Source organism: Engystomops pustulosus, chromosome 7, assembly GCF_040894005.1.
Source record: "Engystomops pustulosus chromosome 7, aEngPut4.maternal, whole genome shotgun sequence".
NCBI lineage: Eukaryota > Metazoa > Chordata > Amphibia > Anura > Leptodactylidae > Engystomops > Engystomops pustulosus.
The window spans coordinates 24285303-24313271 of record NC_092417.1 but is presented as its reverse complement, the minus strand read 5'-3'; the positions used below and the strand labels follow the sequence as shown (position 1 = coordinate 24313271).

The 27969-nt window shown below is 46.1% G+C and overlaps 1 protein-coding gene across 1 annotated transcript; it reads left to right on the top strand.

Moving 5' to 3' along the window:
- The first annotated feature begins 339 nt into the window (after nt 1-339).
- Nucleotides 340-19354, top strand: LOC140068707 (uncharacterized). Its single transcript, XM_072114101.1, has 4 exons — nt 340-692; nt 13450-13576; nt 14068-14141; nt 16741-19354. The coding sequence occupies exons 1-4, from the start codon at nt 377-379 to the stop codon at nt 17070-17072; spliced, it is 849 nt and encodes a 282-aa protein (XP_071970202.1). The 5' UTR covers nt 340-376; the 3' UTR covers nt 17073-19354.
- Nucleotides 19355-27969: the final 8615 nt, after the last annotated feature.

The following is a 27969-nucleotide window of genomic DNA, read 5'->3' as shown; positions in this document are numbered from 1 at the left end:
TGTGACAGCTAAAGTGTGAACTTGGATGTTCTTCAGCACGTGATGTGTGGGTTAAGAGTTTTTGCAACAGCTATGGTGTGGATTGTGTTCTACGACAACTGAGGTTTTGATTTGGAGGTTCTTCACCAGGTGATTTGTGGATTTAGAGATTTTTCAACAGTTACGGTGTGGATTATAATGTTCTGCAGAAGATGATGTATGAATTATGATCTGCAGAAGTTGAGATGTGTGTTATGATGTTCTGCAGCAGCTGAGGTGTGGATTAGGGGAGTGGCGACATGCTGAGTAAATGTGAAAGTGAAACCTACAATATATAAAACTTCCCATGAGTCATCGTAATAGAAGGCATCGAGGACAACACAACAAGTCCACAGTAATGGATGTCCAAGAAAGAAGGAGATATATCCAACAGTTCAAAGTTCAAGATAACTCTCTGGCGGAGAATGGCTACAGGAGAATTCTCCTTCAGTTATTTGGATGTACTGGACATGGCAAGTCTACCTTCATCAACTTCTGTATATATACCCTAGGTGATGGGGAATATGAACTCAAAGCCGAGGCTAGTGGGTCTCCTTCGGCTGTCACTTCGGAGAGAAGAGCCTATCAGCTGACTGACTGCATTACAATTGTTGACAACAGAGGATTTGGATTGTCGCCAGAAGATGTGATTGGAGAAATATGCGCTCAGCTGGGTAAGTCCTTACTAAAATCATAGATAGAGATTATAGCAGGAGTGTAACCAGCAGGGGGCGAGGGCTAGGGTAACGGGTCCTGGTGGTAATATCAAGCTGAACCGGATCTACCACTTTTATTACGGCATATTCATTAACCCCATAGCGCTCCGCGCCGTAGTGCTCCGTTCCTGTGAATAGCGCTCAGCGCAGTACAGCTGCTGCGCGGAGACGATGTGGGTTCAGCTCTGCACAGGAGCCGAGCCGGCATCGGGGGTCGCAGGATGTCAGCGGTAATCCGATCGCGGGTGTTTAACCCGTTAAATGCAGCGGTCAGTGCGAGCAGTGAATCACGTGACCGCGAGTTCTCGCACCAGAGCGGTCGCGATGTGTGGGGCTAATGGTATTGTGCCGGAGGTATACTGAACATAAACAGCGCGCCTGTGCAGTGATTACAATCGCAAAGTGCCGTAATGAGCGTGCGCTTGCGCATAACGAGCAGTAGCTTGGTTTGTATCGCTGGCACATAAAAGCCCGTGGCATGTAGTAAAAAAATAAAGACTCGTGGTATGAACTTAGCTTATTGATTAAAGCACCGAAAAATTAGGTATTAACTTGCCTTATTAATTGGAACGTGAAAAACTCACATTTCGATAATGTTCCACATAAACATTAAAATACATAGTGCCGATATAATAAATGGCCTAAATAACAAAGAATAGGCACAAAAAGTGCTGTTGTGCAAATAACCTCACCTAGAACAATAGTAAAGTACATATTCCTTATTGAGGTATGATTATTACCAACAATTGATATTAGTGCAAAACATACATAGATACATAGGTTGGTAAAATATATGATACTTTATGTAAATATGATGCATATATAAAAAATCAGGAATAACCTTTACTGTATACATATAAAAATGCTGCAAAATTAAGATAAAAAAATATTGCATTTAATTACTAAACAAGTGCAGAGTGCAAAGTTCAAAGTGCAGGGGGTGGGGGTAAAGGAACAGGTGTGACAGTGAGGAAATGTGAGGAAGGAAGTAATGGGGTGAAAAACATCGGTGCTGGCACCGATTGCGGGTGTTACCGGTAAGTCTTTGCTGCAATATGCAGCAAAGACTTACCGGCTATGGAGAGGGTTCAGCCCGTGAGCCCTCTCCATGCAGCGGGGCCCGACCACTGCCATGAATACACGGCGGGCGGTCGCAAACTAGTTAATGTGCCATGCCATCATTAGGATATAGAAACCATATCACATGCGCTGGGCCAGATAAAACGGCACTGTGAATAAACTATCTTGCACAAATTCTGTTAGATCAACTATCGTATATATACCCGTGTATAAGCCGAGTTTTTCAGCACAAAAAATGTGCTGATAAACCTCACCTCGGCCTATACACGAGTCAATTAAAAAATGGATGCGACGATGGACGCGACTGCCGGCTAGTGAAGAAAGAAAAGAGAAGCAGCCGCCGAGGTTCAGAAGCCAGTGCCGAGGTTTGGAGGCCGCCGCCAAGGACCGGGAGCCACCACCAAGGACCTGCAGCCACCGCCGAGGACCGGGAACTGCCGCCGCCGAGGACTGGGAGCCGCCTCTGAGGCCCAGGAGCCGTGCCGAGTATCAAAGGTGAGTATCGTCGGAGGGTGAGTATTAAGTTTATTTTTTTATTACTTGCTTGGCATACTGGGGGCTGGCTGTATACTATTTGGGGCAGGCTGTATACTACTTGGGGCTTGCTGTATACTACTTGGGGCTGGCTGTATACTACATGGGGCAGGCTGTATACTACTTTGGGGCAGGCTGTATACTACTTGGGGCTGGCTGTATACTACTTGGGGCTGGCTGTATACTACTTGGGGCTAGCTGTATACTACATGGGGCTGGCTGTATACTACATTGGGCAGGCTGAATACTACTTGGGGCAGGTTGTAAACTCCTTGGGGCTGGCTGTATACTACATGGGACAGGCTGTATACTACTTGGGGCTGGTTGTATACTACAGGGGGCAGGCTGTATACTACTTGGGGCTTGCTATATACTACATGGGGGATGGCTGGCTGTATAATACACCCTCAGCTTATACTCGAGTCAATAGGTTTGCCCAGTTTTTGGTGGTAAAATTAGGGGTCTCAGTTTATACTCGGTCGGCTTATACTCGAGTATATACGGTATTAAAGAGTATTAAATATGATGGTAAATTGTATTTCATCTTCTCATTTCATATTGCTGGGGGATAGAGAACTTACTGGAGAAAGGGGGCAAAGCTCAGAGTTTCATTGAGACCCATCAGTTTGAGTGTATATAAGGTCCATATCCATTGTGTTTTGCACTGTGCAAGTCGTTTCTGGATTGGACCACCTCTGATTCCCAATTCAATTTTATGAATGCCCCGTGCTTTTAGAAGGCTTGGGTCAGAATTCTATTTTTCCTTGAAATGCTACAGGTTTCCCTTCTAAAACCAGATCTATGTCTGCTGTGGCTTTGATATCGCGCATATGTTCTTTAATGCGTACTTTTAACGGGCGGATTGTTAGCCCTACATAGATCAATCCACATGGACAGGTTGCATAATACACTACTGCCTTAGTGTTGCATGAAATTCTATGGGTGATATTGTAGGTGCCTTTAGAATCTGTAAAAGTGTTGATCCGCTCCACATTTGGACATGCGATACATTTACCACAAGGTTTGCAAAAATGGTTTTCGGTCTGCCTGATGTATGGTGGCTCCTTACCAGTAAATCTCTCAGATTTTGAGCTCTCCGAGCTGTCACTGAGGGATATGATGTGATGTATTGTCCCACAATAGGGTCACATTGTAGAATTGGCCAATATCTTTCTAACGCTCGGCACATTTCCTGCCATTGAGAATGGTAGTTAGTAATAAATCTTACCTGATCGGTTGCTGTTTTTTAGGCCTTGGTACCAATAAGGCCTGACGCGACGTTCTTTTTGATCTTCAATAGGCTTCTTCCAGTGACTTGTTGCTATAGCCCCGTTGTAGGAATCTAGCTTGTAGGTCGTCAGCTTGTGTTTCAAAATCTTCTTCGGTAGAGCAAATTCTCCTAATACGGAGAAATTGACCTGTGGGTATTGCTTTGATTGTTTGAGTTGGATGGGATGATGTTGCTTGTAATTGTGCGTTGACGGCTGTTTCTTTGCTGTATGCGTTTGTCTGCTGTCTTTCCTAATAACCACATCCAAAAAGGAAACACAAGATTTGTTTGCATCATAAGTTAATTTTATGTTATAGGGATTTTTATTCAACACGTGGCAGCTGTGGGGGCACTGTGACTACTATGGGGTCCACTGTGGCTTCTGTGGGGGACACTGTGACTACTGTGGAAGCACTCTGGCAGGTATGGGGAAACTGACTACTGTGGAAGCACCGTGGCAGCAGTTATGGGGGCACTGTGGAAGCTGTGGGGGGCACTGGCAGCTGTGGGGGCATTGTGACAGCCATGGGGGCACTGTGACTACTATGGGGGGCACTGTGGCATCTATGGGGTGCACTGTGGCAACTGTGTGGGCACTGTAACTACTGTGGAGGCACTCTGGCAGCTATGGGGACACTGACTACTGTGGAGGCACTCTGGCAGCTATGGGGACACTGACTACTGTGGAGGCACCCTGCCAGGAGTAATGGAGGCACTGCGATAGCTGTGGGGGGCACTGGCAGCTGTCGCAGGCACTGTGGCTGCTGTGGGTGAGCTCACAGTAGCTATGTGGCGGACTTTGGCATCTCTGGGGGGACACTCTGGTGGCTATGGGGGGCACTTTGGCATGTGGCAGCTGTGGGGGCACTCTGAGTATTGGCTGTTTTTGGGGGGCACGCTTACCCGGTGTCTCAGGTCATTTAACAATATTGCTTTGTGGTTGCACTGAATTTGCTAATACTGTATAAATGTAACTACTGAACTGCTTGAGTAGATACACCTATACAGTGATAAAATGACAGTCAGCCCCTTTAAGGCAACCACAAGGCTAATGTGGCCCCCCCAAGGGAAAATTAGTTTGACGCCCCTGATGAAGTGGCTCATGTGGCCCAGGCTGCCCAGAGACAAGGACAAGCTGTCCTCGGTGGATGATGTCTCCTCCTCCACTGCGTCCCCACAGCCATGCCCCAGTGACACCTTTGAGCTGCGCTGGTCATGTCAATCGAGTCATGTGTGGACATACACAACACCTGTTCCTCCTCTTCTTTCTCTTGCACCACTACTACATCCTCTGTCATGGCCTGAAGGGTTTTTGCTAAAAGGCAAAGGATGGAGATGATGGCACTGAGGACATAGCATCATATAGCTGACGTATTGAAAGTACTGCAGCATGGTACAAATGTCCCTCATAGGGCCAACCCCTGCTGTTGATCACTACTTTCATTGACCCAAGCTTTTTGCAGCTGGAATAGAACTATTGCCTGTCGTTGCTCACACATTCAGGACCAGTGCTCGTACGTGAGATGGGCCAAACTTCTGCTTTGTCTCCATTATTTGGGGGATGGAAAGCTGAACGGTTCCTTGGGAGGGTGTGGACAGGCTTGGAGATAGTGGTGCTGCTGGCAGTAGTGGCAGTTTGAGGGGAGACAGGTGGCCCTGTAACTGGGCAGGCATTGGTAGAGGCAGGGAAAACTGATGCAGCCGAGGGAGCCTAAGGTGGTTCCAGGCTTTTTGGTGCTTCATCCACTGCAGTTCATATTTTAGTTTGCATGTACCTGGTCTCAGATTGTCGACACTTTGCAGCATTTTATGGACCAGTGGTACAGTGCACAAATGACACATGTTCTGTCTTCTGTACACTGGGTGAAAATATGGCCGGCTTTTGAGTGCTGAGTAGAGATGAGCGAGCACTAAAATGCTCGGGTGCTCGTTATTCGAGACGAACTTTTCCCATTGAAGTCAATGGGAGACTCGAGCATTTTTCAAGGGGACCAAGGCTCTGCACAGGGAAGCTTGGCCAAACACCTGGGAACCTCAGAAAAGGATGGAAACACCACGGAAATGGACAGGAAACAGCAGGGGCAGCATGCATGGATGCCTCTGAGGCTGCTTAATCGCACCATTATACCAAAATTATGGGCAACAGCATGGCCATGATAGAGTGACCGAATGAGGCTAGATAGCATCTAAAACATGCAATAATTGACCCTGACACTATAGGGGACGGCATGCAGAGGCAGCGGCAGCAGTGGCAGGCTAGAGAGTCTCATGGCGACATACCCTAAATGGACTCAGGTTTCACCAAAGGAGGTGAGCAAGAAGCGCTGAAATGATTTCCTATGTGAACAAAAGGTTGACGGTATATTTAGTCGATAACACAGCATGGTGGCGACATAGTGACCAAGCTCCATAACGTATCTGGTGAAACACCCGAAAAATGAGCCTGACACAGCTCGTTTGATAAAGGGACGACATGGGGAGGCAGCCATGGAGACGACTTCCATGATTAAGAGTGACTACTGGGGCATCCATATTGCTTCTATGATTGAAACTTCAGGTCTCCAGCATGGTGACAGATGGGCCGAGTTCCACTATGTATCTGGTGAAACACCTGAAAATTCTGCCTGACACAGCTCGTTTGATAAGGGGATGATGTGCTGCATATCCTCTCGTGCTCCAGCGTCTGGGGTATAGACAGTTGAAAGTTGCACATGGAGACATTGGTGGACGCTGTGGAGGATCGTGGAGGCGAAATGGACAGGAAACAGCAGGGGCAGCATGCATGGATGCCTCTGAGGCTGCGTAATCTTGGGATGGAGCTGGAGGTCCGCTGCCAGGCGAGCTTTCGCCTGTCCAAGCCCCTGTCTCTCGGCTCCTCCCCACCCAAAATGGGCCTGGGGGCCAGAAGCGTTTACTTTGAAAAAATTATAATTTTCAAAGCAGGTGAATATTCCTAGGTGAATATTTCACCTAGGAATAATGGAATAGCATAGTGGTTCTATTTTTAATTCTTTTTCGGAAATGGTTCCATGATTAAGAGCGACAGTATGGGGCATCCATATTGCGCTGCTATGATTGCAACTTCAGGTCGCCAGCATGGCGGCGACAGACAAAAAATAGCCAGTTTCCTCTGCTTTAGTGTACAAAGAGGAGGAGAAGGAGGACAATGAGGAGGAGGAGTGCATAAATTATTCAGGTTGAGCTTCTTTCACCTGGTGGAGAATGAAAATCCGGAGAAATCCAGGCTTTATTCATCTTGATAAGCGTCAGCCTGTCAGCGCTGTCAGTCGACAGGCGTGTACGCTTATCGGTGATGATGCCACCAGCTGCACTGAAAACCCGCTCGGACAACACGCTAGCGGCAGGGCAGGCAAGAACCTCCAAGGCGTACAGCGCCAGTTCGGGCCACATGTCCAGCTTTGAAACCCAGTAGTTGTAGGGAGCTGTGTGATCATTTAGGACGATGGCATGGTCAGTTACGTACTCCCTCACCATCTTTCTGTAAAGATCAGCCCTACTCTGCCGAGACTGGGGACAGGTGACAGTGTCTTGCTGGGGTGACATAAAACTGGCAAAGGCCTTGTAAAGCGTACCCCTGCCAGTGCTGGACAAGCTGCCTGCTCGCTTACTCTCCCTCGCTACTTGTCCTGCAGAAGTACGCCCTCTGCCGCTAGCGCTGTCAGAAGGGAAATACTGTTTCAGCTTGTGCACCAGGGCCTGCTGGTATTCATGCATTCTCACACTCCTTTCCTCTCCAGGGATGAGAGTGGAAAGATTTTGCTTGTACCGTGGGTCCAAGAGAGTGAATACCCAGTAATCGGTGCTGGAATAAATTCTTTGAACGCGAGGGTCACGGGATAGGCAGCCTAGCATGAAATCTGCCATATGCGCCAGCGTACCAACGAGCAAGAATTCACTCCCCTCACTGGCCTGACTCTCCATTTCCTCCTCCTCCAACTCCTCCAACTCCTCTTCTTCTGCCCATACACGCTGAACAGTGAAGGACTGAACAATGGTCCCCTCTTCTGTCTCGCCAACATTCTCCTCCTCTTCCTCCTCATCCTCCTCCACCTCCTCCGATATGCGCTGAGAAACACACCTGAAGGTGCTTTGGCTATCAACAAGGGAATCTACTTCACCCATCTCTTGTGACGAACGCAAAGCTTCCGACTCCATGCTGACCAGAGAGTTTTTCAACAGACCAAGCAGCGGGATGGTGAAGCTGATGATGGCGGCATTGCCACTGACCATCTGTGTTGACTCCTCAAAGTTACTCAGCACCTGACAGATATCAGACATCCACGTCCACTCCTCATTGTAGACTTGAGGAAGCTGACTGACCTGACTACCAGTTCTGGTGGAAGTTGACATCTGGCAGTCTACAATCGCTCTGCGCTGCTGGTAAACTCTGGATAACATGGTTAATGTTGAATTCCACCTCGTGGGCACGTCGCACAACAGTCGGTGAGCGGGCAGTTGGAGGCGGCGCTGCGCTGCCCTGAGAGTGGCAGCATCTGTGCTGGACTTCCTGAAATGCGCACAGATGCGGCGCACCTTCGTGAGCAAATCAGACAGATTGGGGTATGTCTTGAGGAAACGCTGAACTATGAGATTTAACACATGGGCCAGGCATGGCACATGTGTCAGTCTGCCGAGTTGCAGAGCCGCCACCAGGTTACGGCCGTTGTCACACACAACCATGCCTGGCTTCAGGTTCAGCGGTGCCAGCCACAGATCAGTCTGCGCCGTGATGCCCTGTAATAGCTCTTGGGCGGTGTGCCTTTTATCGCCTAGGCTCAGCAGTTTGAGCACCGCCTGCTGTCGCTTAGCGACGGCACTGCTGCTGTCGCTTAGCGACGGCACTGCTGCTGTGCCTAGAGCTACCGACTGATGGCGCCATGCCCACGGATGGTAATTCGGAGGTGGAGGAGGGGTGGGAGGAGGAGGAGGCATAGTAGGCCTTTGAGACCTGGACCGAGGTAGGCCCCGCAATCCTCGGCGTCGGCAGTATATGACCAGCCCCAGGGTCAGACTCGGTCCCAGCCTCCACCAAGTTAACCCAATGTGCCGTCAGCGAAATATAGTGGCCCTGCCCGGCAGCACTCGTCCACGTGTCCGTGGTCAGGTGGACCTTGTCAGAAACGGCGTTGGTCAGGGCACGGATGATGTTCTCTGACACGTGCTTGTGCAGGGCTGGGACGGCACATCGGGAAAAGTAGTGGCGGCTGGGGACTGAATACCGAGGGGCGGCCGCCGCCATGAGGTTTCGAAAGGCCTCGGTCTCTACCAGCCTATAGGGCAGCATCTCCAGGCTAAGCAACTTAGCGCTATACTTCCTTTTGCGCTCCAGCGTCTGGGGTATGGAGAGCTGAACGCTGGTGGATGCTGTGGAGGATCGTGGAGGCGAAGATGGGGTTTTCGCACGGGAGGTGTTTGGGCCGTGGTCCTGGGCAGGGGGCTGACTAGCAGATGACACAGGGGAAGGAGCAGTGGTGTGCCCGGCCGGAGGTGAACGGGCTTGGTGCCATTGAGTGGGGTGTTTAGCATTCATATGCCTGCGCATACTGGTGGTAGTTAAGCTAGTACTGGTGGAACCCCTGCTGATCCTGGTTTGGCAAAGGTTGCACACCACAGTCCGTCGGTCATCCGGTGTTTCCTTAAAGAACCTCCAGACTTCTGAAAATCTAGCCCTCGCCACGGGAGCTTGACTACGGGCAACATTTGGCGCTGATGCACCAGCTCTGGCCCTGCCTCTCCGTCTGGCCCCACCACTGCCTCTTCCAACCTGTTCTGCTATAGGACTCGCCTCCGTCTCAGAAGCACTGTGTTCACCCGGCCTATCAACCCAGCTTGGGTCTGTCACCTCATCATCGTCCGATCCCTCAGTCTGCTCCCCCCTCGGACTTCCTGCCCTGACAACAACTTCACCACTGTCTGACAACCGTGTCTCCTCATCGTCCGACACCTCTTTACACACTTCTTCCACTACGTCAATAATGTCATCATCACCCACAGACTGCGACCGGTGGAAAACCTGGGCATCGGAAAATTGCTCAGCAGCAACCGGACAAGTGGTTTGTGACTGTGGGAAGGGTCCAGAAAACAGTTCCTCAGAGTATGCTGGTTCAAATGCCAAATTTTGCTGGATAGGGGGCAGACTGGGGGGAAGGAGGCTGAGGTGGAGGAGCTGGAGGAGTGCTGATTTCAGTGACATGGGTGGACTGCGTGGAAGACTGACTGGTGGACAAATGGCTAGAAGCATTGTCCGCAATCCACGACATCACCTCTTCGCACTGTTCTGGCCTCAACAGTGCTCTACCACGAGTCCCAGTAACTTGAGACATGATGAACCTAGGGAGTGTAGCTCTGCGGCGTTCCCCTGCTCCCTCATCAGCAGGTGGTGTCTCACCCCGCCCAGGACCACGGCCTCTGACCCCTGCAGTAGTTGGACGCCCACGTCCACGCCCTCGTCCTCTACCCCTAGCCCTCGGGTTAAACATTTTCAAAATTAAAGTGTAAACTTTTTTTTTTTTTTTTTGTGTTTTTTGTGTTTTTAAACAAAACGATGCTATCCTATTGCTATGGCTAGTTTCTAACCTAAGAAGGGCTGTTGGGTTCTTGTAGAATCACTCCTGCCTAACACTATTCTAATATAACACCCTAACGCTTTCCCTGACCAGCAGCAGCTCTCTCCCTAGCGGCATCCAGACAGAGAATGACGCGATCAGCGCGGGCAGGGGCTAGTCTATTCCAGGGTCACCTGATCTGGCCAGCCAACCACTGCTATCGACGTGTAAGGGTACCACGTCATGCTGGGTGGAGTGCAGAGTCTCCTGGCTTGTGATTGGCTCTGTTTCTGGCCGCCAAAAAGCAAAACGGCGGGAGATGCCATTTTCTCGAGCTGGCGAAGTATTCGTCCGAGCAACGAGCAGTTTTGAGTACGCTAATGCTCGAACGAGCATCAAGCTCGGACGAGTATGTTCGCTCATCTCTAGTGCTGAGTCCCTGAGCAGGGTGGGCAGTAGCAGGTGATGTCAAGGCTATGAGCTGACCGCAGCACCTCCCTAATTTCCTGCTGGCTACCTGGAGCTTCGTGACCACCACTCAGGCCCGGCGCCAGCACCCGGCCAACCCGGGCAAGTGCCGGGGCCCCAGGTTGCTGGAGGGGCCCACTTGAGCCAAGCCTGGCGCCAGCAGCCGGCCAACCCGGGCAAGTGCCGGGGCCCTGGGGTGCTGGAGGGGTCCACTCGAGCCCCCCGATGAATTGTACCAGTGTCGCTATATGACACTAGTACAATTGATCACCTTCCGGATCTATTACTTTTCTGCTTCTATGCTGCGCTCATTGGGAGCGCAGCATAGAAGCAGAATCCAAAACTCACCTGTGCTGGTTGCTCCGAAGCTGCGCTCCGCATGGTATGCGACGGCTCTGTAGCCGGCGCACATGATGATGTCATCAGATCACGCGTGCCGGCTTCAGGCGCGTACGGGATGCCCAGACCGAAGAAAGATGGAGGCTGTTCCTGTGTTGCTCTGTGGGAACCAGGAACGGTGAGGTTTTTTTTCTTTTCCGGAGGGGGGGCAGTTTGTCAGGGGGAGGGGGGGAGGGGGTCAGTGTGTCCGCAGGAGAAGGGGGGGGGGGAGAGGGGGTCAGTGTGTCCCCAGGGGAGGGATGGTGAGGGGGTCAGTGTGTCCGCAGAGGGGGAGGGGGGGTGGTTCAGTGTGTCCGTAGGGGGAGTGGGTTAGTGTGTCCACAGGGGGACGGGGGTGTCAGTGTGTCTGCAGGGGGAGGGGGTGTCAGTGTGTCCGCAGGGGGAGGGGGTGTCAGTGTGTCTGCAGGGGGAGGGGTGGTCAGTGTGTCTGCAGGGGGAGGGGGTGGTCAGTGTGTCTGCAGGGGGAGGGGGTGGTCAGTGTGTCTGCAGGGGGAGGGAGGGGGTCAGTGTGTCTGCAGGGGGAGGGGGTGGTCAGTGTGTCTGCAGGTGGAGGGGGTGTCAGTGTGTCCGCAGGGGGAGGGGTTGGTCAGTGTGTCTGCAGGGGGAGGGAGGGGGTCAGTGTGTCCGCAGAAGGAGGGGGTGGTCAGTGTGTCCGCAAAAGGAGTGGGGGGTCAGTGTGTCTGCAGGGCGAGGGGGGGCAGAGTGGCCACTGGAGGGCGGCTCACGAAGGGGCCCACTAAGGCTCTGTCGCCAAGGGGCCCACTAAAACCTGGAGCCGGCCCTGCCACCACTTATTCATCTAAATTCTCATTGTCCTCTCCGATCTTCTTCCACCAAGGCCTCACCGCTATCCTCCTCATCAGTCTCCACATTGCAGAAAGCCACTGCAGTTGGTCCTTTGTACTAGGTGGATCCATCATGCCAAGTTCAGACGGAACTGAACTATGCAGTTCGGGTCTGCCCAACAATTGTCACAATAGTTAGGAACCTCTATGAGGGCATGTCAAGATTCCTATTATATCTTGCCCTGAGGTTGAGTGTAATATTCAAAACTGTATATTAGCAATCTGCCGCAAAACAATTACATTGCATTATATTTTTCAGAATATTATTATTATTTCAGAAACACTTTAGCGGCTCATATAAATAACATTAAAACATTTTTTTTAAAAACTAAACAAAAATTAGCAAAAACTAATCACCAACCTTTTCCAGAGAATGATGAATCAGTAAACGAACAAAATGATAAACATAGTAGACATTTCAGCAACTGACATGCCTGATAATTATCCCATAAATTGAACAAAGGAACGGGAAAAAAACTGAAAAATGTCGAAAACATGTGGCACAAAGAAAGTATGAATAAAAAGTGATTAAAAGTAGGTGTCCTGAAATGGTATCATTGAAAATGTCAAAAAAATACACCGTACAAAGCTTCCTGAAGTTTAGTGAATTTTAATGTTCCGTATATGCTCGAGTATAAGCCGACCTGAGTATAAGCCGAGACCCCTAATTTTACCACCAAAAACTGGGAAAACCTATTGACTCAAGTATAAGCCGAGGGTGTAGTATACAGCCAGCCAGCCCCCATGTAGTATACAGCCAACAAGCCCCCATGTAATATACAGCCAGCCCCATGTAGCATACAGCAGCCCCATGTAGCATACAGCCTGCCCTCATGTAGCATACAGCCTGCCCCCATGTACCATACAGCCTACCCCATGTAGTATACAGCCTGCCCCCATGTAGTATACAGCCTGTCCCCAGTAGTATACAGCCTGCCCCCATCAGTATACAGCCTGCCCTCAGCATACAGATAAAGAAATAAACTTAATATTCACCCTCCGTTGTCCCCGATGTTCGTCGCGACTCCCGGCGGCTTCTTCACTCTTCTCTCTTCTCTGGCCAGGAGATCGCGCCGGCCGTCGCACACTGTGATGCAGCGCTGTCACCGCGGATGACGTCATCAGCGGCGACAGCGCTGCATCACAGTGTGCGACGGCCGGCAGATCGCGACTCTGCCGGCTAGAGAAGATAGAAGACAGAAGAGGAGACACGGGGAGCCGCCGGGAGCCGCGACAGGGATCGGGAGCTGCAACGAACATCGGGGACAACGGAGGGTGAGTATTAATTTTTTTTTTTTATCATTGACTCATGTATAAGCCAAGGCGAGGTTTTTCAGCACATTTTTTGTGCTGAAAAACTCGGCTTATACACGAGTATATACGGTACTTTGGACTCATCGCTTCCCACACACCAAATGGAGGCTGAATGAGTCTTAGTCTAACGCTGTGCAATGCTCTGGTATCATAAACCGCACAGTTCTAGAGCTTTGGATGGAGGACTTGTGGATTAGTCAAGACGGTTTGATACGGAATCATTCTTGTTTCTTCTTCAGGTAATTTTCTTCCTCTTAACCAGAGAGTGGAGCGAATAAGAGACTTTGTTGAGATAATGTCCAAAGTGGAAGATTCGGATTTGACGCCAAACTACTCAGACTTCATCGTTCCAATATATATTCAAAGGTAAAATTCCAACCCGAAAGAAAAGCTGGATTTTAGGTATCGGAAAAAGGACAATATTCACATAACATCAAGTAATCTAATAGGGGGACATTCATCATCCGCTTTCCCGTGGCTTTATGGCGACTAAAAGTCACCACAAATTTGCATCACTGTTTTTTTTTATTTTTACGATCAAAAAGTTGCTCGGGCAATTCTTGCCTCTTACACATAGAAGCTGTGGGGCATATTTATCAGAGCCTCTGCGCCACATCAGATCTGCCCTACCCAGCCACCTTCACACCAGGGGGAAGGGGTGTGAAGGGGGGGCCACGGGCGGTAGGGCCTGGCGTGGAGATAAACATTGCGCAGGACCCCGCTGGATACATCAAGAGGCCAGAGCCTATTAATGTATACGGCTACAACGGATGCACGGCGAGGCTATCATACGCCCCCATTGTATCAATGTGCCATTACATACCATCATGTTATACATTTCTGTTTTATTTGTCTAGCGTAATAGAAACAGCAACGTGCAAGGAGTTTTTAAGGCTGAAGACATTCTTCCAGAACTGCAGATTCATGACAGGTGAGTCTTTCTATAGTCAATGTCCTAAGGCCAAAAACTGTCCTATGGTGTTAAAGGATGGAGTATACACTAGTCATACACCTGACATATCTATCTTCAAGGTCTCCAGTTCCTGGATCTTTTCTACTCCACTGCAGCAACGGAAGTGTTTCCCACTCAATCATCCTCCACCTTTCCTTTTGAAATAGAACCAGAGGTTGCACAAATTTTTCTGGCAGAGTAAAATACTCATGTTACAGCACTCTGCCCCCGCACATTGGGGCAGATTTACTTACCCGGTCCATTCGCGATCCAGCGGCGCGTTCTCTGCGGTGGATTCGGGTCCGGCCGGGACTCACTAAGGCAGTTCCTCCGACGTCCACCAGGTGGCGCTGCTGCACTGAAGTTCCCCGGATCTTCACCAAGCCGGACGCGAGTCCCGCGACACTTTTTTTTAAAAAATGCAGCGTTTTTTCCGAATCCGTCAGGTTTTCGTTCGGCCATGCCCCCCCAATTTCCGTCGCATGCATGCCAGTGCCGATGCGCCATAATCCGATCGCGTGCGCCAAAATCCCGGGGCAATTCGGGGAAAATCGGTGCAAATCGGAAATATTCGGGTAACACGTCGGGAAAATGCGAATCGGGCCCTTAGTAAATGACCCCCAGTGTGTAACATCATACTGTGTACATGGGCAGTCTGGACAGGTCTCTGCCCGTGCTACTGCATGGGACACCACGGAGAGAAGAGAAAGCCAGAGCGTGAGAAGTAAGTACTGAGCTGATTTTTGTTTACATGGCAAGGGGCCTGTGATTGCTAATAGACAATTTATTAATGAGGGGAGGCTTCTGCTGGACATCTTATTGAGTGGAGGCTGCTGCTAGACATGTTATTAATGAGGGGGGTTTACTAAACAGTATCTTGAGGAGGGATGCTGCAAAGTTCGCATCAGGGCCCACTGGTGTCTTGTTAGCATTTCTGAGGAGTATTTTTAGGTGAGGAGGGATATGAAAGTTGTAGTAATATGACTTATCTATATCTATATCTAAAACTTGCAGTGGGACTCACTGTTGCAGGGTTTTTGAATGTGCTTTGCTACTGAAGTAAAATCGCTGTGGATTAGAAAATTCCAATAAAGCAACCTGCAGCCATACTGCCCATGTCTTCTGGCCTAGAAATTACATAGAAATGGCTTGTGTCTAATTTTATACATGACTCTCCCTGATCAGCCTCTTGCCGACACACTCTTGTTGTAACTACGGTACTTACTAGTGTTCAGCACTTGCTCCCAGTCCCTGGTTGAACGGGTCATCTGTAGCCTCCACAACCACAGTCTCCTCTTCAGTGCCTGTGTATGAGGAAACATCAGCTGCCGCACCAACAGTACTGTAGAAAGTGCTGGTGTCCTCATTGTCTGGCAAGCATGTACTAGGAAAAGTCAATGTGTTTTTAGAAGCGTGAAACTTTTTTTAAACGGTAAAACTGCCTGTACAAGCATCTATGACAGGAATTAGGACACATGCTCATTGTCTCCATCTTTCCTCCCATATAGATTATGAGCCCACACCTCGTGTCTCCATCTTTCCTCCCATATAGATTGTGAGCCCTCACCCCATGTCTCCATCTTCCCTCCCATATAGATTGTGAGCCCTCACCTCATGTCTCCATCTTCCCTCCCATATAGATTGTGAGCCCTCACCTCGTGTCTCCATCTTCCCTCCCATATAGATTGTGAGCCCTCACCTCGTGTCTCCTTCTACCCTCCCACATAGATTGTGAGCCCTCACCTCGTGTCTCCATCTTCCCTCCCATATAGATTGTGCTCCCTCACCTCGTGTCTCCATCTTCCCTCCCATATAGATTGTTCTCCCTCACCTCATGTCTTCATCTTCCCTCCCATATACATTGTGAGCCCTCACCTCGTGTCTCCATCTTCCCTTCCATATAGATTGTGCTCCCTCACCTCATGTCTTCATCTTCCCTCCCATATAGATTGTGCTCCCTCACCTCGTGTCTCCATCTTCCCTTCCATATAGATTGTGCTCCCTCACCTCATGTCTCCATCTTCCCTCCATATAGATTGTGACCTCACCTCATGTCTCCATCTTCCCTCCCATATAGATTGTGCTCCCTCACCTCGTGTCTCCATCTCCCCTCCCATATAGATTGTGCTCCCTCACCTCGTGTCTCCATCTTCCCTCCCATATAGATTGTGACCACACCTCATGTCTCCATCTTCCCTCCCATATAGATTGTGCTCCCTCACCTCGTGTCTCCATCTTCCCTTCCATATAGATTGTAAGCGCTCACCTCGTGTCTCCATCTTCCCTCCCATATAGATTGTGAGCCCTCACCTCGTGTCTCCATCTCCCCTCCCATATAGATTGTGACCTTACCTCATGTCTCCATCTTCCCTCCCATATAGATTGAGCTCTCCCCTCATGTCTCCATCTTCCCTCCCATATAGATTATGAGCCAGCCCCCAGTAGTATATATGCAAAGATTCCCAACAGCGGACGGCACTGTTTCAACCTGGTTGATAGTGAAAGGCTTTTGACTAGGGCTGGATAATTAAGGCCGCCATGGCAGCCATTGAACAATTCTATGGATTTCTTGTTGCAGGTATGTATCCCATTGTTGTCTTCACCAATAAACACCGTGCACCTTACAGTGAATTGGAAAGTTTATTTCAAATGGCCGGTGCAGAACACATCCATGCAGTGGAGAATTACACCGAAGACGACAACGTGAAGACACGAGGAAGATGCAATGACCTTCTGGCAGTGATAGAAGATGCACTGAGGGATGCAAAATTCTGCATGGAACAGAGAAGGGACCCAGTAAGGGAGAGGATAGAACGGAAGAAATTCCTGCTGAAATGTATCTATGACAAAACTATTGAGAAAAAGATAAAAGATACAAAATGGGAATGTGCAAGACTGCAAAATAAATAAACTCAACCCAACATGTGGTTGGTAAGACCTCCAAAAAGATGCATTTTTGCCCATTTCACTTCAGTTTTTTTTTTTTTTACTTTACTTTGTAACTGTCAGTATCTTTCATGTAACTATCTTTGAGTACAAACTATAATAATTCTGTTATTTATATAGCGCACACAGATTACGCAGCGCTGCACAGAGTTTGCCAAATCAGTCCCTGTCCTCAATGGGGCTCACAGTCTAATCAAACTACCAGTATGTTTTGGAGTGTGGGAGGAAACCGGAGGACCCGGAGGAAACCCACGCAAACACGGAGAGAACATACAAACTCTTTGCAGATGTTGACCTGGGATACATGGGGACATTGCCCTCGTCTCTCATTGCATGACTAAGAACAGTCGCGTCACCCCATGAACCCCTCTCCAATGTAGGCACAGGCAGGATTTGTAGTTTGAAAAAATACAAGTGATTTTTTATTTTATTTTACAAACAGAAGTTGAGGTTGGACCATCACAGGGTCACAAGGAGACTCCCATCTCTTTGGTTTATTCTGTTGGTTGGAAAACACGGACCATGTGGCAGTTGCATATCACAGACTAAGCCTCAATGATAGGACTCCTTGCATCATACAGAACTATGGCGCCTGGGTTTCCACTCCTTGTAGAGTTTGGTCCATGGAATACTGTCAGTATATGTAAGGTCCATGGAATACTGTCAGTATATGTAAGGTCCATGGAATACTGTCAGTATATGTAAGGTCCATGGAATACTGTCAGTATATGTATGGTCCATGGAATACTGTCAGTATATATATGTCAGTATATGGTCCATTGGACTCCATTATTATTCCTGTTTCCATTACACAGTGAGGATGCCTATTGACTAGATACATGACCAAATCCAACAGGTAATCCATGGAAATGCTCCCATGTTTTTTATATGTAGATTGAGCTGCACATGTAGATACAATGGGGGAGATTTATTAGAAGTGCCTGACAGCAGAACTGCTCTAGTTGCCCATCACAACCAATCAGAACAACTGTTTCATTTCCCCATAGCCTTTTATAAAAGTAAAGCTGATCTCTGATTGGTTTCCATGGGCAACTAGAACAGTTTTACTTCAGACACTGATAAATCTCCCCCAGTCTGTATAAATGAGATGACAATAATCACATGGAATAACACAATACTGCCGGAGGTAGTGGATTCCCCTCATACAAATCCGCTGTAAATTCAGACCACATGCGTCTATTTCAACATGTCTGACTACAGTCCTAGTTCTTTATAGACTACTGAGATGGTTATGACATTTTTTTATTCTTATTCATTAATGAGAATAAATAATAAAATAATTGGAGATGAGCGAGCACTAAAATGCTCGGGTGCTCGTTATTCGAGACGAACTTTTCCCGATGCTCGGGTGCTCGTCTCGAATAACGAGCCCCATTGAAGTCAATGGGAGACCCGAGCATTTTTTTGCTAAAACAGAACAGTAAAAGAACAGTGTTTAATTAAATATTCCAGATGTTTCCTGATGTTCTGCTTGTTAGAACACATTGAAATAACACTATTCTTCACTTTGCAGATGTGCGCGCGTATCTCCGAACCTATCGGAAGACACGCATGCACACCTGCAATGTGAAGAATAGAATTAAAACATTAAAAACAGTGAATACAGGAGCATTTAAGTGCAGAACACATTGAAAGAACACTATTCTTCACATTCCAGATGTTCCAAACATCTCCGAACCTAGCGGGAGACACGCGCGAACACCTGGAAAGTGAAGAATAGTGTTATTTCAATGTGTTCTTACAAGCAAAACATCAGGAAACATCTGGAATATTTTATTAAACAATAAAAACACTGTTCTTCACTTAATTTAATGCTCGATCGCGAGCAGGGGAAATACTCGTCCGAGTAACGAGCAGGTCCGAGTATGCTAATACTCCACCGAGCAGTATACTCGCTCATCTCTAGTTATAACTTTTGAACTGTTACTTATCTAAACGATTCTGAGACTGTTTTTTCCTCACATGTTGTACTTCATTTTAGTAGTAAATTTTGGCTGATATGTTTTGCGTTTATTAAAAAAAAAAAGAAAAAATGAATTTTTTGAAAAATTTGCCATTTTCGAAATTCAAAATGAAAGCGTTTTAAGGCAGATAGATTTACCACCTAAATAAGTTGCTGAATTACATTTCCCGTTTGTCTACTTTACATTTTCATCATTCTTGAAATGCCTGGATAATTTGAAATGGTAACATTTTATGTATATGGATTCATTCTGTTTGCTATGAAAATGTTTATATGATGATCTAGAATTTTTGTAAAAATTCTTTATATATTGTGATTTGAAACCTTTGTAAAAATTTCTTCCTTTTCGATGTTAATAAAAGTTTAATAATATAAAAAAATATATTTAAAAAAAATACATAAGAAAATAAAACGTTAAAGAGAAAAAAAAAATATCTGGATAATTTATTTTGACGTCACGCGGCTTACAAATTGAATAGCGATTTTCCGTATTTTTTAGAATTGACTATTTTGGGGATAAATACAGTTTTGAAAGAAATTTTACATATTTAACATCAAAACCCCTCTCTATAACCAACCCATTTTCAAATCTTCACCCCTCAAGCTATCAGAAACAGCGTTTAGGGAGATTGTTAACCCCTTGAGATCTTCACAGTAATTACATCAAAATGGAGGTGAAATTTAGAATGGTCATATTGTGTCGGTTATACGTTCATTTTGCCCTAAAATTTACACATTTCCAAAAGATAAAAAGAGAAAATCCACCAAAGAATTTATTCAGCAATTTCTCCCGAGTGCAGAGACCCCCCACATGTGTCCGTTACTTCTCCCGAGTACAGAGACCCCCCACGTGTCCGTTACTTCTCCCGAGTATAGAGACCCCCCACATGTGTCCGTTACTTCTCCCGAGTATAGAGACCCCCCACATGTGTCCGTTACTTCTCCCGAGTATAGAGACCCCCCACATGTGTCCGTTACTTCTTCCGAGTATAGAGACCCCCCACATGTGTCCGTTACTTCTTCCGAGTACAGAGACCCCCCACATGTGTCCGTTACTTCTTCCGAGTACAGAGACCCCCCACATGTGTCCGTTACTTCTCCCGAGTACAGAGACCCCCCACATGTGTCCGTTACTTCTTCCAAGTACAGAGACCCCCCACATGTGTCCGTTACTTCTCCCGAGTATAGAGACCCCCCACATGTGTCCGTTACTTCTCCCGAGTATAGAGACCCCCCACATGTGTCCGTTACTTCTCCCGAGTATAGAGACCCCCCACATGTGTCCGTTACTTCTTCCGAGTACAGAGACCCCCCACATGTGGACGATACTTGTTTTATGGGGGCACAGCGAGGCGCAGAATGGAAGGAGGGACCTAGAGCTGCCAGGATTTTAGTTTCCTCATTGGCCCCTTCTGTAGGCTATAAAATTTTCGCTTTTTCGTTATTGGGGCCAAGTAATGGCATTTTTTTTGCGGGATGAGATGCTTTTTTCAGTGTTGCCATTTTGGGGTTGGTATCACCTATTGTTGAAAATGTAGGAACTTGTTTTTGAGGACAGGAGCAGAAAAGCATCAATTCTGTACTGGATTTTTGACTTTTTTTTTGGTGTTCCCCGTATAGCCTAACAATCATGTTATCTTTATTCTATGGGTCGATGCAATTACGGGGATACCAGACGTGAATATATTTTCTTACGTTTTACTAAATGTGTCAAATAAAACCCTAATGTGGGGAAAAATCTATCATTTTTGCATCGCCGTCTTCCATTGTTAAGTTTTTGGCTACGGAGCTGGCTGATGACATGTTGTACTTTGCACCAGTATCATTCTGGAGTACATATGTTTTTTATCACTTTTTATAGCTTTTGTGGGACTCAATAGTTTAAAATCATATTTTTTGGCAGGTTTTTTAACGGCATTCATCGTGCGGGTTCAATAATGATTTACTTTTATTCTACAGGTTGTTACAGACGCGCTGATACTATATATGTGAGGTTTGTGTTATGATTTAGACTTTTTTTGGGGGTCATATGTCTCTTTATATGTTATGGGGCTTTGGGGGATTTTTATTGATTTATTACTTCATTTTTTATTGAATAACATTTTTTTTTACTTTTTTTACTACTTCCACCATGGGACATGAACAAGCAATCCTCTGATTGCTTGTTCATGATAATACTCTGCAATACTGATGTATTGCAGGGCATTAGCAGTGTCAGCCTATGCACATGCATAGGCTGACACTGTGCCTGAAACATGACATCACAGGTGCCATCTTTCAGGCACTGCCAGCAGGCATCTCTGGGGTCCTGATCGCACCCCCCACCCCCACAACGGCGCGAGGGTGCCGATCGTGGGGGAAATGCCCCCCAAAGGCATGTTAAATGCACCCGCGATTGGAGCCCACTGTTACAGCCGGCATCCCGTGTTTGCCAATGCCGGTTCGGCTTAGATCCAGAGCCGAGCCGGCATCATCTCAGTGGCGGGTATATCCGCCGCAGAGCGGTAAGGGGTTCACTCGATGCAAAGGACCTGAAGTGATGTCACAAGCATGTGACTCCTTACATGCTTCAGGCCGGGCCAATTACAAAGAAGCCGCCCTGCATGCATCATTCTAAAGTACTTAATTTGATGCAAAGGACCTGTAATGATGTCACAAGCATGTGACATGACATGCTTCAGATCGGCCAATTACAAACATGCTTTTCTCTTCTGGGGTGAGCTGATGTCACAACCAGGAAGTACCCACCCATATCAGCTGAATGTAATATATATATATATATATATATATATATATATATATACACCAGATATATCTCAGGCTAGGAAGAAGTCAGCAGCATGATACAGGTATCCTTGGAATCGTTATCAAAGTTTCTCTCCACTATTATTTGTCAGTAACTTTATAGTTAAGCTTTAAGTGCAATACATGTCATTTTGTTTAAAAAAAAAAAAAAAAAAAAAAAAACAGATAAAACATCCTGCCCAATTTTTATTTTTTTAAAACCTTCATGAATTGCAATGCAAATTTAGTTGTATATTGTACTTCATGTGACGTGTGCCAATGGCGTTATATCGGTTGCACAATACCTTAAGTTAAAGACATGTTAGCACCGAACTGCTATCAAAAACGGCAACACGAGCGCCTCCAGTGCTGCTAAACATTTCATCCAGACGCACAACAAGTTGGGGATGAATTATTAATTTCTGCTATTGAACAGATGAAACGTAAGGTACGAGGGGGAGACCAAAAAAAAAGATCTATTTGTGAAGTGAAATGGATTTTTAATCTTATTACATGGTTCCCCTAACGGCATGAATTTTAGGAATGATCTTGTATATATTTAGTAAAACAAATAACAGTTTACAAATCAAAAAAAGACAAATATAATATCCTGATTATTTTATGTCGTTCGGCCCTTTTACGTAATACCTATTTGTATATTCTTCTGTTCCTTTTGGTTGTACTATATCCGATGCCCTTTTTTAGGATAATAGTGTATTATCCATAGACTCATGTTTATGCTTTTCATTATATCGTATTATATGCAGGATGTGACGCGGTTAGTAAGGCGGAGCTATTGCTTTTAGTTTGGTTCATTCATCTGCATGTTAGCCATGAGAAAAGATGCTATCCGAAACGCGTAGGCTGCTTAAATAGGTACAAGCACCATGTACTAGGTATTTTTTTATGAAGAATAAAGTAGAGGCGGTCCCCTTCTTAAGAACACCCAACTTACAGATGACCCCTAGTTACAAACGGACCTCTAGATGTTGGTAAGTTACTGTACTTTAGTCCTAGGCTACTACAATCAGCTGTAACAGTTATCACAGATGTCTACAATGAAGCTTTATTGTTACTCCTGGTTCTTATGACGACCCAACATTTTTAAAAATCCAATTGTCACAGAGACTAAAAAATGTTGCCTGGGGTTACAATTCTAAAATATACAGTTCCGACTTACATACAAACTCAACTTAAGAACAAACCTATAGAACCTATCTTGTATGTAACCCGGGGACTGCCTGTATCAAGAAACTTGTAATTAGTTATGCCGCGGTGTTTCTCCACTTGCTGGATGTTGTGTCTAATGAAATGAATGTAAAACTTTAGACTTTTATTACTGAAAGTAATAAAAATGTCTTAACCGATTCTCTCTCGTGATTCCGGCATTTGGCAGATATAAATAATTTGGATATCACTGACCAAAGACAGGAAAGGTTTATTCTGACTGCATGTCATACAGTGAGAATATAGAACACGTGTCTCGCTATATAGTGTATGGAAACTTCTGATTTTAACTGCAAGGCTACATTCACACGGACGTATGAAAACGGCCGTATCCGTACCGTACAGTTTTTTTACGGGTTACATACGGCAACATTCATTTCAATGGACAATACGTCTGACCATTTATATTGACGTTGTTAACTCCGTTCCGTACCGTATACTGACCGTATAAAAATATAGAGCATGTCCTATTTTCTCCCGTATTTCAGTTCCGTATGCCCTAGAAGTCTATGGGGGACGTATAAAATACGGGTTACATACGGATTAAAAACGTCACGTATATACGGCCCGTAAATACGGGACTGGAGAAATCATACGTGAACGTAGCCTAAATGTTTAAAAATACAGCAATTAGTGTCCGCGCCAATGACCACCACTGCTGGAGCAGGAGCCTGGTGGAGATATACTATGATGATTGTGTAGGGCACAACTTCTGTGCATGGAAAATTACCGATCTGTCCATCCAATGTTACACTCAATCTGCAGTCACAGGTGGATAGCGCCACCTATTGGACAGAAAATATTAACGTTGTGAAGTTTCTTTGAGGGAAAGAGCCATTTACAAGACTTAGATGTACATTCACCTCAAGTACGGTGAGATCCTTCTCCCCTTCCAGTCCATGCCGGAGGGATCATTGCAGCGAGAAGATCTCTCGCTGTTGAGATCTTCTAAACAGATGAGCAACGAGTTAAACTCGATCAGACCTGCAACACATTCTGCTGGACTCGGGGACCTTGCGATTCTTCTAATGCTTCTTCTACTTTCCACCAATCAGTAAAAAGTAGCCCTAAAGACTCTTTGGCCAGGGTCAACCAAAGAGTAGAGTGTCAGACATCTTACTATAGAGGGCAAGATCTTCATTCTCCATAATTAGACTCCGTACACGGAGGAATCCCCAATGTCTCCGTAAGCAAGCTATTTACCAGGACTCTCGTTTGCGCCACAAAGGGGCTCCAAAATGTAGTATTATGTACTATGGTGGGAAAGTAGTTCCTGATATCCTCATGCGGGCGCTGTGGGCATCTTCTATTCTTAACTTGTGTTATACGCAGGAGGCAGGTCAGCTTGGAATGGGACGACTCTTTCCTCAAATCCGTAACATTGCTTGTAACTATCAAGACCTTCTCAAGTTTCTAAGGAAAAACTTCAGCTGTAGGTTCTCAAAATTGTCAGAAACTGGAGACTATCCACGAGCTCATCTGAACAAAGGGCTACGCCAAGGTTTAGACTTTTTGGAAGAACATGGTTATTCGGAAGGCCAGATACTTCGTAATGCTAGTTAGGATCCACTGAATATGGAAACGACCTTTCACCTCTTCTGGAAATGCCAATTTTCATGGGTACGAGAGTTTCTGTTCCCAGAATCAGATTTCATAGACTAACACCAGCACTTTATGGACTTTCTCCAGGGACCCATATAGGCTGATGTTTTCTGAACTGTTGTAAACGGTTTGCCCATGAAAGAAAGTTCTCAAATTTTAATCCCCTAGTGCAGTGGTGGCGAACCTATGGCACGGGTGCCAGAGGCGGCACTCCAAGCTCTTTCTGTGGGCAACCGGGCCTTCGCCCCAGCTCACCAGACAGGACTCAAAGAATTTTCCTGCAGTTCCAAGCAACTTTAAAGATGCTGCTTTCAGTTATATTTTAAAGTATACTTGGTTTACTTGGCTACTTGAGACTGTAGAAAGAGGGAGAATGTGTAGACAGGGCCAAATAATCTTTGGAGGACCTCCTGCTGGATTCCCTGTGTACAGAGGTACACTGGAAAGAAGCTGCAATTATGTAAATTTTCCCTCCTTCTTTCTACTGTGTTGGTGTCCTCAGGACATGTATGATGACAGTATGATTAAAAGTTGTTGAAGAATAGGGAACAAAAAGTTACTGCATTAATTTTTGGTTGGCACCTCGCGATAAATGAGGGTTTGGGGTTGCAGTTTAGGCACTCGGTTGCTAAAAGGTTCACCATCACTGCCCTAGTGTATATACAATAAAAAATTTTAACCTTTTACTTAACAAGTTTTTTTGCCGTTTTAGCTTCTATCACTCAGTGATGGTTAGTGTAAGATTCCAGAGCGTGAGAGGGGACTCTCTTAGCAGACACATTATGATCCGTCTAGTTCTGTGAGATGCTGTGTGCTGACAACGTGCTTAGATTATCAGGCTACAGGGTTTAGCCACATTTTCATTTGGCTTCTGAAGATTTCTACTAATATTTGACATGTAAAGAGAGATGAGACCGCTCAGAGCCATTAGATGGATACAAACCAAAGGATATGGACATTCTTTTGACTGTGTCCAAATTTTCAAGTTTATTTACAAAAAAGGCATTCGCCTCACGGAAACTCATTTGTCAATTAAAACTTCACTTTTATTGAGTCTTATTTTTAAAAAATCATATATGATGTCCCACAGAGGGGGATTTATAAGGACAATTTCCAGTGCAGTATTAAAATTTGCAGGCCGGTGTGAAGACTTTGTGTGGTATTAGAGTGTTTACTGACGTTTTTAGCTATTTAAATGAGGTGTCCTGAGATACAGGTGTTATATGAGCGATGGTGTCTTAATACTACCAGTAGGTGTCGGTCTGTTTCACTGACTTTAATAACCTACATGAACCTGTGACTGCAACACTGTTGTATCTGTTTTGTAAATACAGTGTCAGTTTAAATCTTTAATTGTCAATGGGCTCATATGTTGCAGTACTATTCAGTGCCGCTAGAGTTGTACTATTGACAGTTTATTCGTCACTGTCAATGAACCCTATATAAACCACTCTATAGCTAGAGCCCCGGCACCCCTGACGACGCCACGGGAGGGGGGGGGGGGGCTCAATAATTTACACTGAGGATAAATACAAGATCCTGAGAATTCAGGGAGTGTGTATATGGAGTGGTTTATATAGGGTTCATTGACAGTGACGAATAAACTGTCAATAGTACAACTCTAGCGGCACTGAATAGTACTGCAACATATGAGCCCATTGACAATTAAAGATTTAAACTGACACTGTATTTACAAAACAGATACAACAGTGTTGCAGTCACAGGTTCATGTAGGTTATTAAAGTCAGTGAAACAGACCGACACCTACTGGTAGTATTAAGACACCATCGCTCATATAACACCTGTATCTCAGGACACCTCATTTAAATAGCTAACACTCTAATACCACACAAAGTCTTCACACCGGCCTGCAAATTTTAATACTGCACTGGAAATTGTCCTTATCAATCCCCCTCTGTGGGACATCATATACGATTTTTTAAAAATAAGACTCAATAAAAGTGAAGTTTTAATTGACAAATGAGTTTCAGTGAGGCGAATGCCTTTTTTGTAAATAAACATGAGATGGATACAAGACACCTGAGATCTGCTACCTCACCTATAAAACACAGTCAGCTCTGCTACGCCTCCCCACGGATCCAGAGCTTATCTTTTCTGTAGAGCTGCTGCTATCTCCTCTGTAGGTGCCTGTGTCTGTAGTTCTCTCTGCCTCCTGCAGTATAAGAGAAGCTATTCCTGCCAGAGGAATCTGCCCAAGCATAGTCAGCAGCACATTGTACAGTATAACAATTCAAAAACGGAATCTCCCTAGATTACATATTAAAAACAAAAATTAAAAACACATTTGATCTCACTGCATCCAAAACCGTCAGAGTGGAGGGAAAATAACCTTCTTGAACGTAGCACACAATATTAAAGGAAACCTACCACCCCGGATCTACCTATTAAGGTAGACCCGGTGGTAGGTGCATCTAATTAATGTCAGGATACACCTTTTTAGGGCTAATTCTTTACTCCCCTCTGTCTTTTCTAACCATTAATCAGGGTAATATGTAAATTTTCTAAAGAGGCTACTTGGGTGTGGAGTAGCTGGAGCTGAGGCTACACCGCGCGGTTACTCCATGCTCCAGTAGCCTCTTTGATCCCCCTATCCAGAGATCTTCTGCGTGCATGCGCAGAACTCTGGCTTCGCGGAAGAGTGTGTGCAGCTCCTTGTAGCTGCGCGCTGAAGATATCTGATAAGAGGATCAAAGAGGCTACTGGTGCGTGGAGTAGCCGGGCCGTGTAGCCTCAGCTCCGGCTACTCCACGCCCCAGTAGCCTCTTTAGAAAATTTGCATACCGTATTTTTCGGACTATAAGGCGCACACAAAATCCTTAGAAATAAAAGGTGCGCCTTATAATCCGGTGCGCCTTATATATGAACCTAGAAGTTTTAGCAGGCATTTATTGATGGTGCGCCTTATACTCCGGTGCGACTTATAGTCCGAAAAATACTGTATTACCCTGATTAAAGGTTAGAAAAGACAGAGGGGAGTAAAGGATTTGCCCTAAAAAGGTCTATCCTTACATTCGTTAGATGCACCTACCCCCGGATCTACCTTAATAGGTAGATCCGTAGTGGTAGGCTTCCTTAAAATGAAGCCACTAAGTAAAATCCATCCACAAAAATCAAGCCCTCATACCTTAAACAAAAAAATAAAAAGAAATGACTAATTTTTGAAGGCAGAAAGTAAAAAATGAAAATGCAGAACACAACTTGGCTGCGGCAGGCAGAAGTTAAGAAGGAAAAGAACTACAAAGA

Bases quoted from the DNA above. Each gene is read 5' to 3' on its own strand.
- LOC140068707 (XM_072114101.1), top strand. From the start codon at position 377: ATGGATGTCCAAGAAAGAAGGAGATATATCCAACAGTTCAAAGTTCAA. The intron at 693-13,449 runs GTAAGTCCTTAC...TTTCTTCTTCAG, and splicing joins AGAAATATGCGCTCAGCTGG to GTAATTTTCTTCCTCTTAAC. The intron at 14,142-16,740 runs GTGAGTCTTTCT...TTCTTGTTGCAG, and splicing joins GAACTGCAGATTCATGACAG to GTATGTATCCCATTGTTGTC.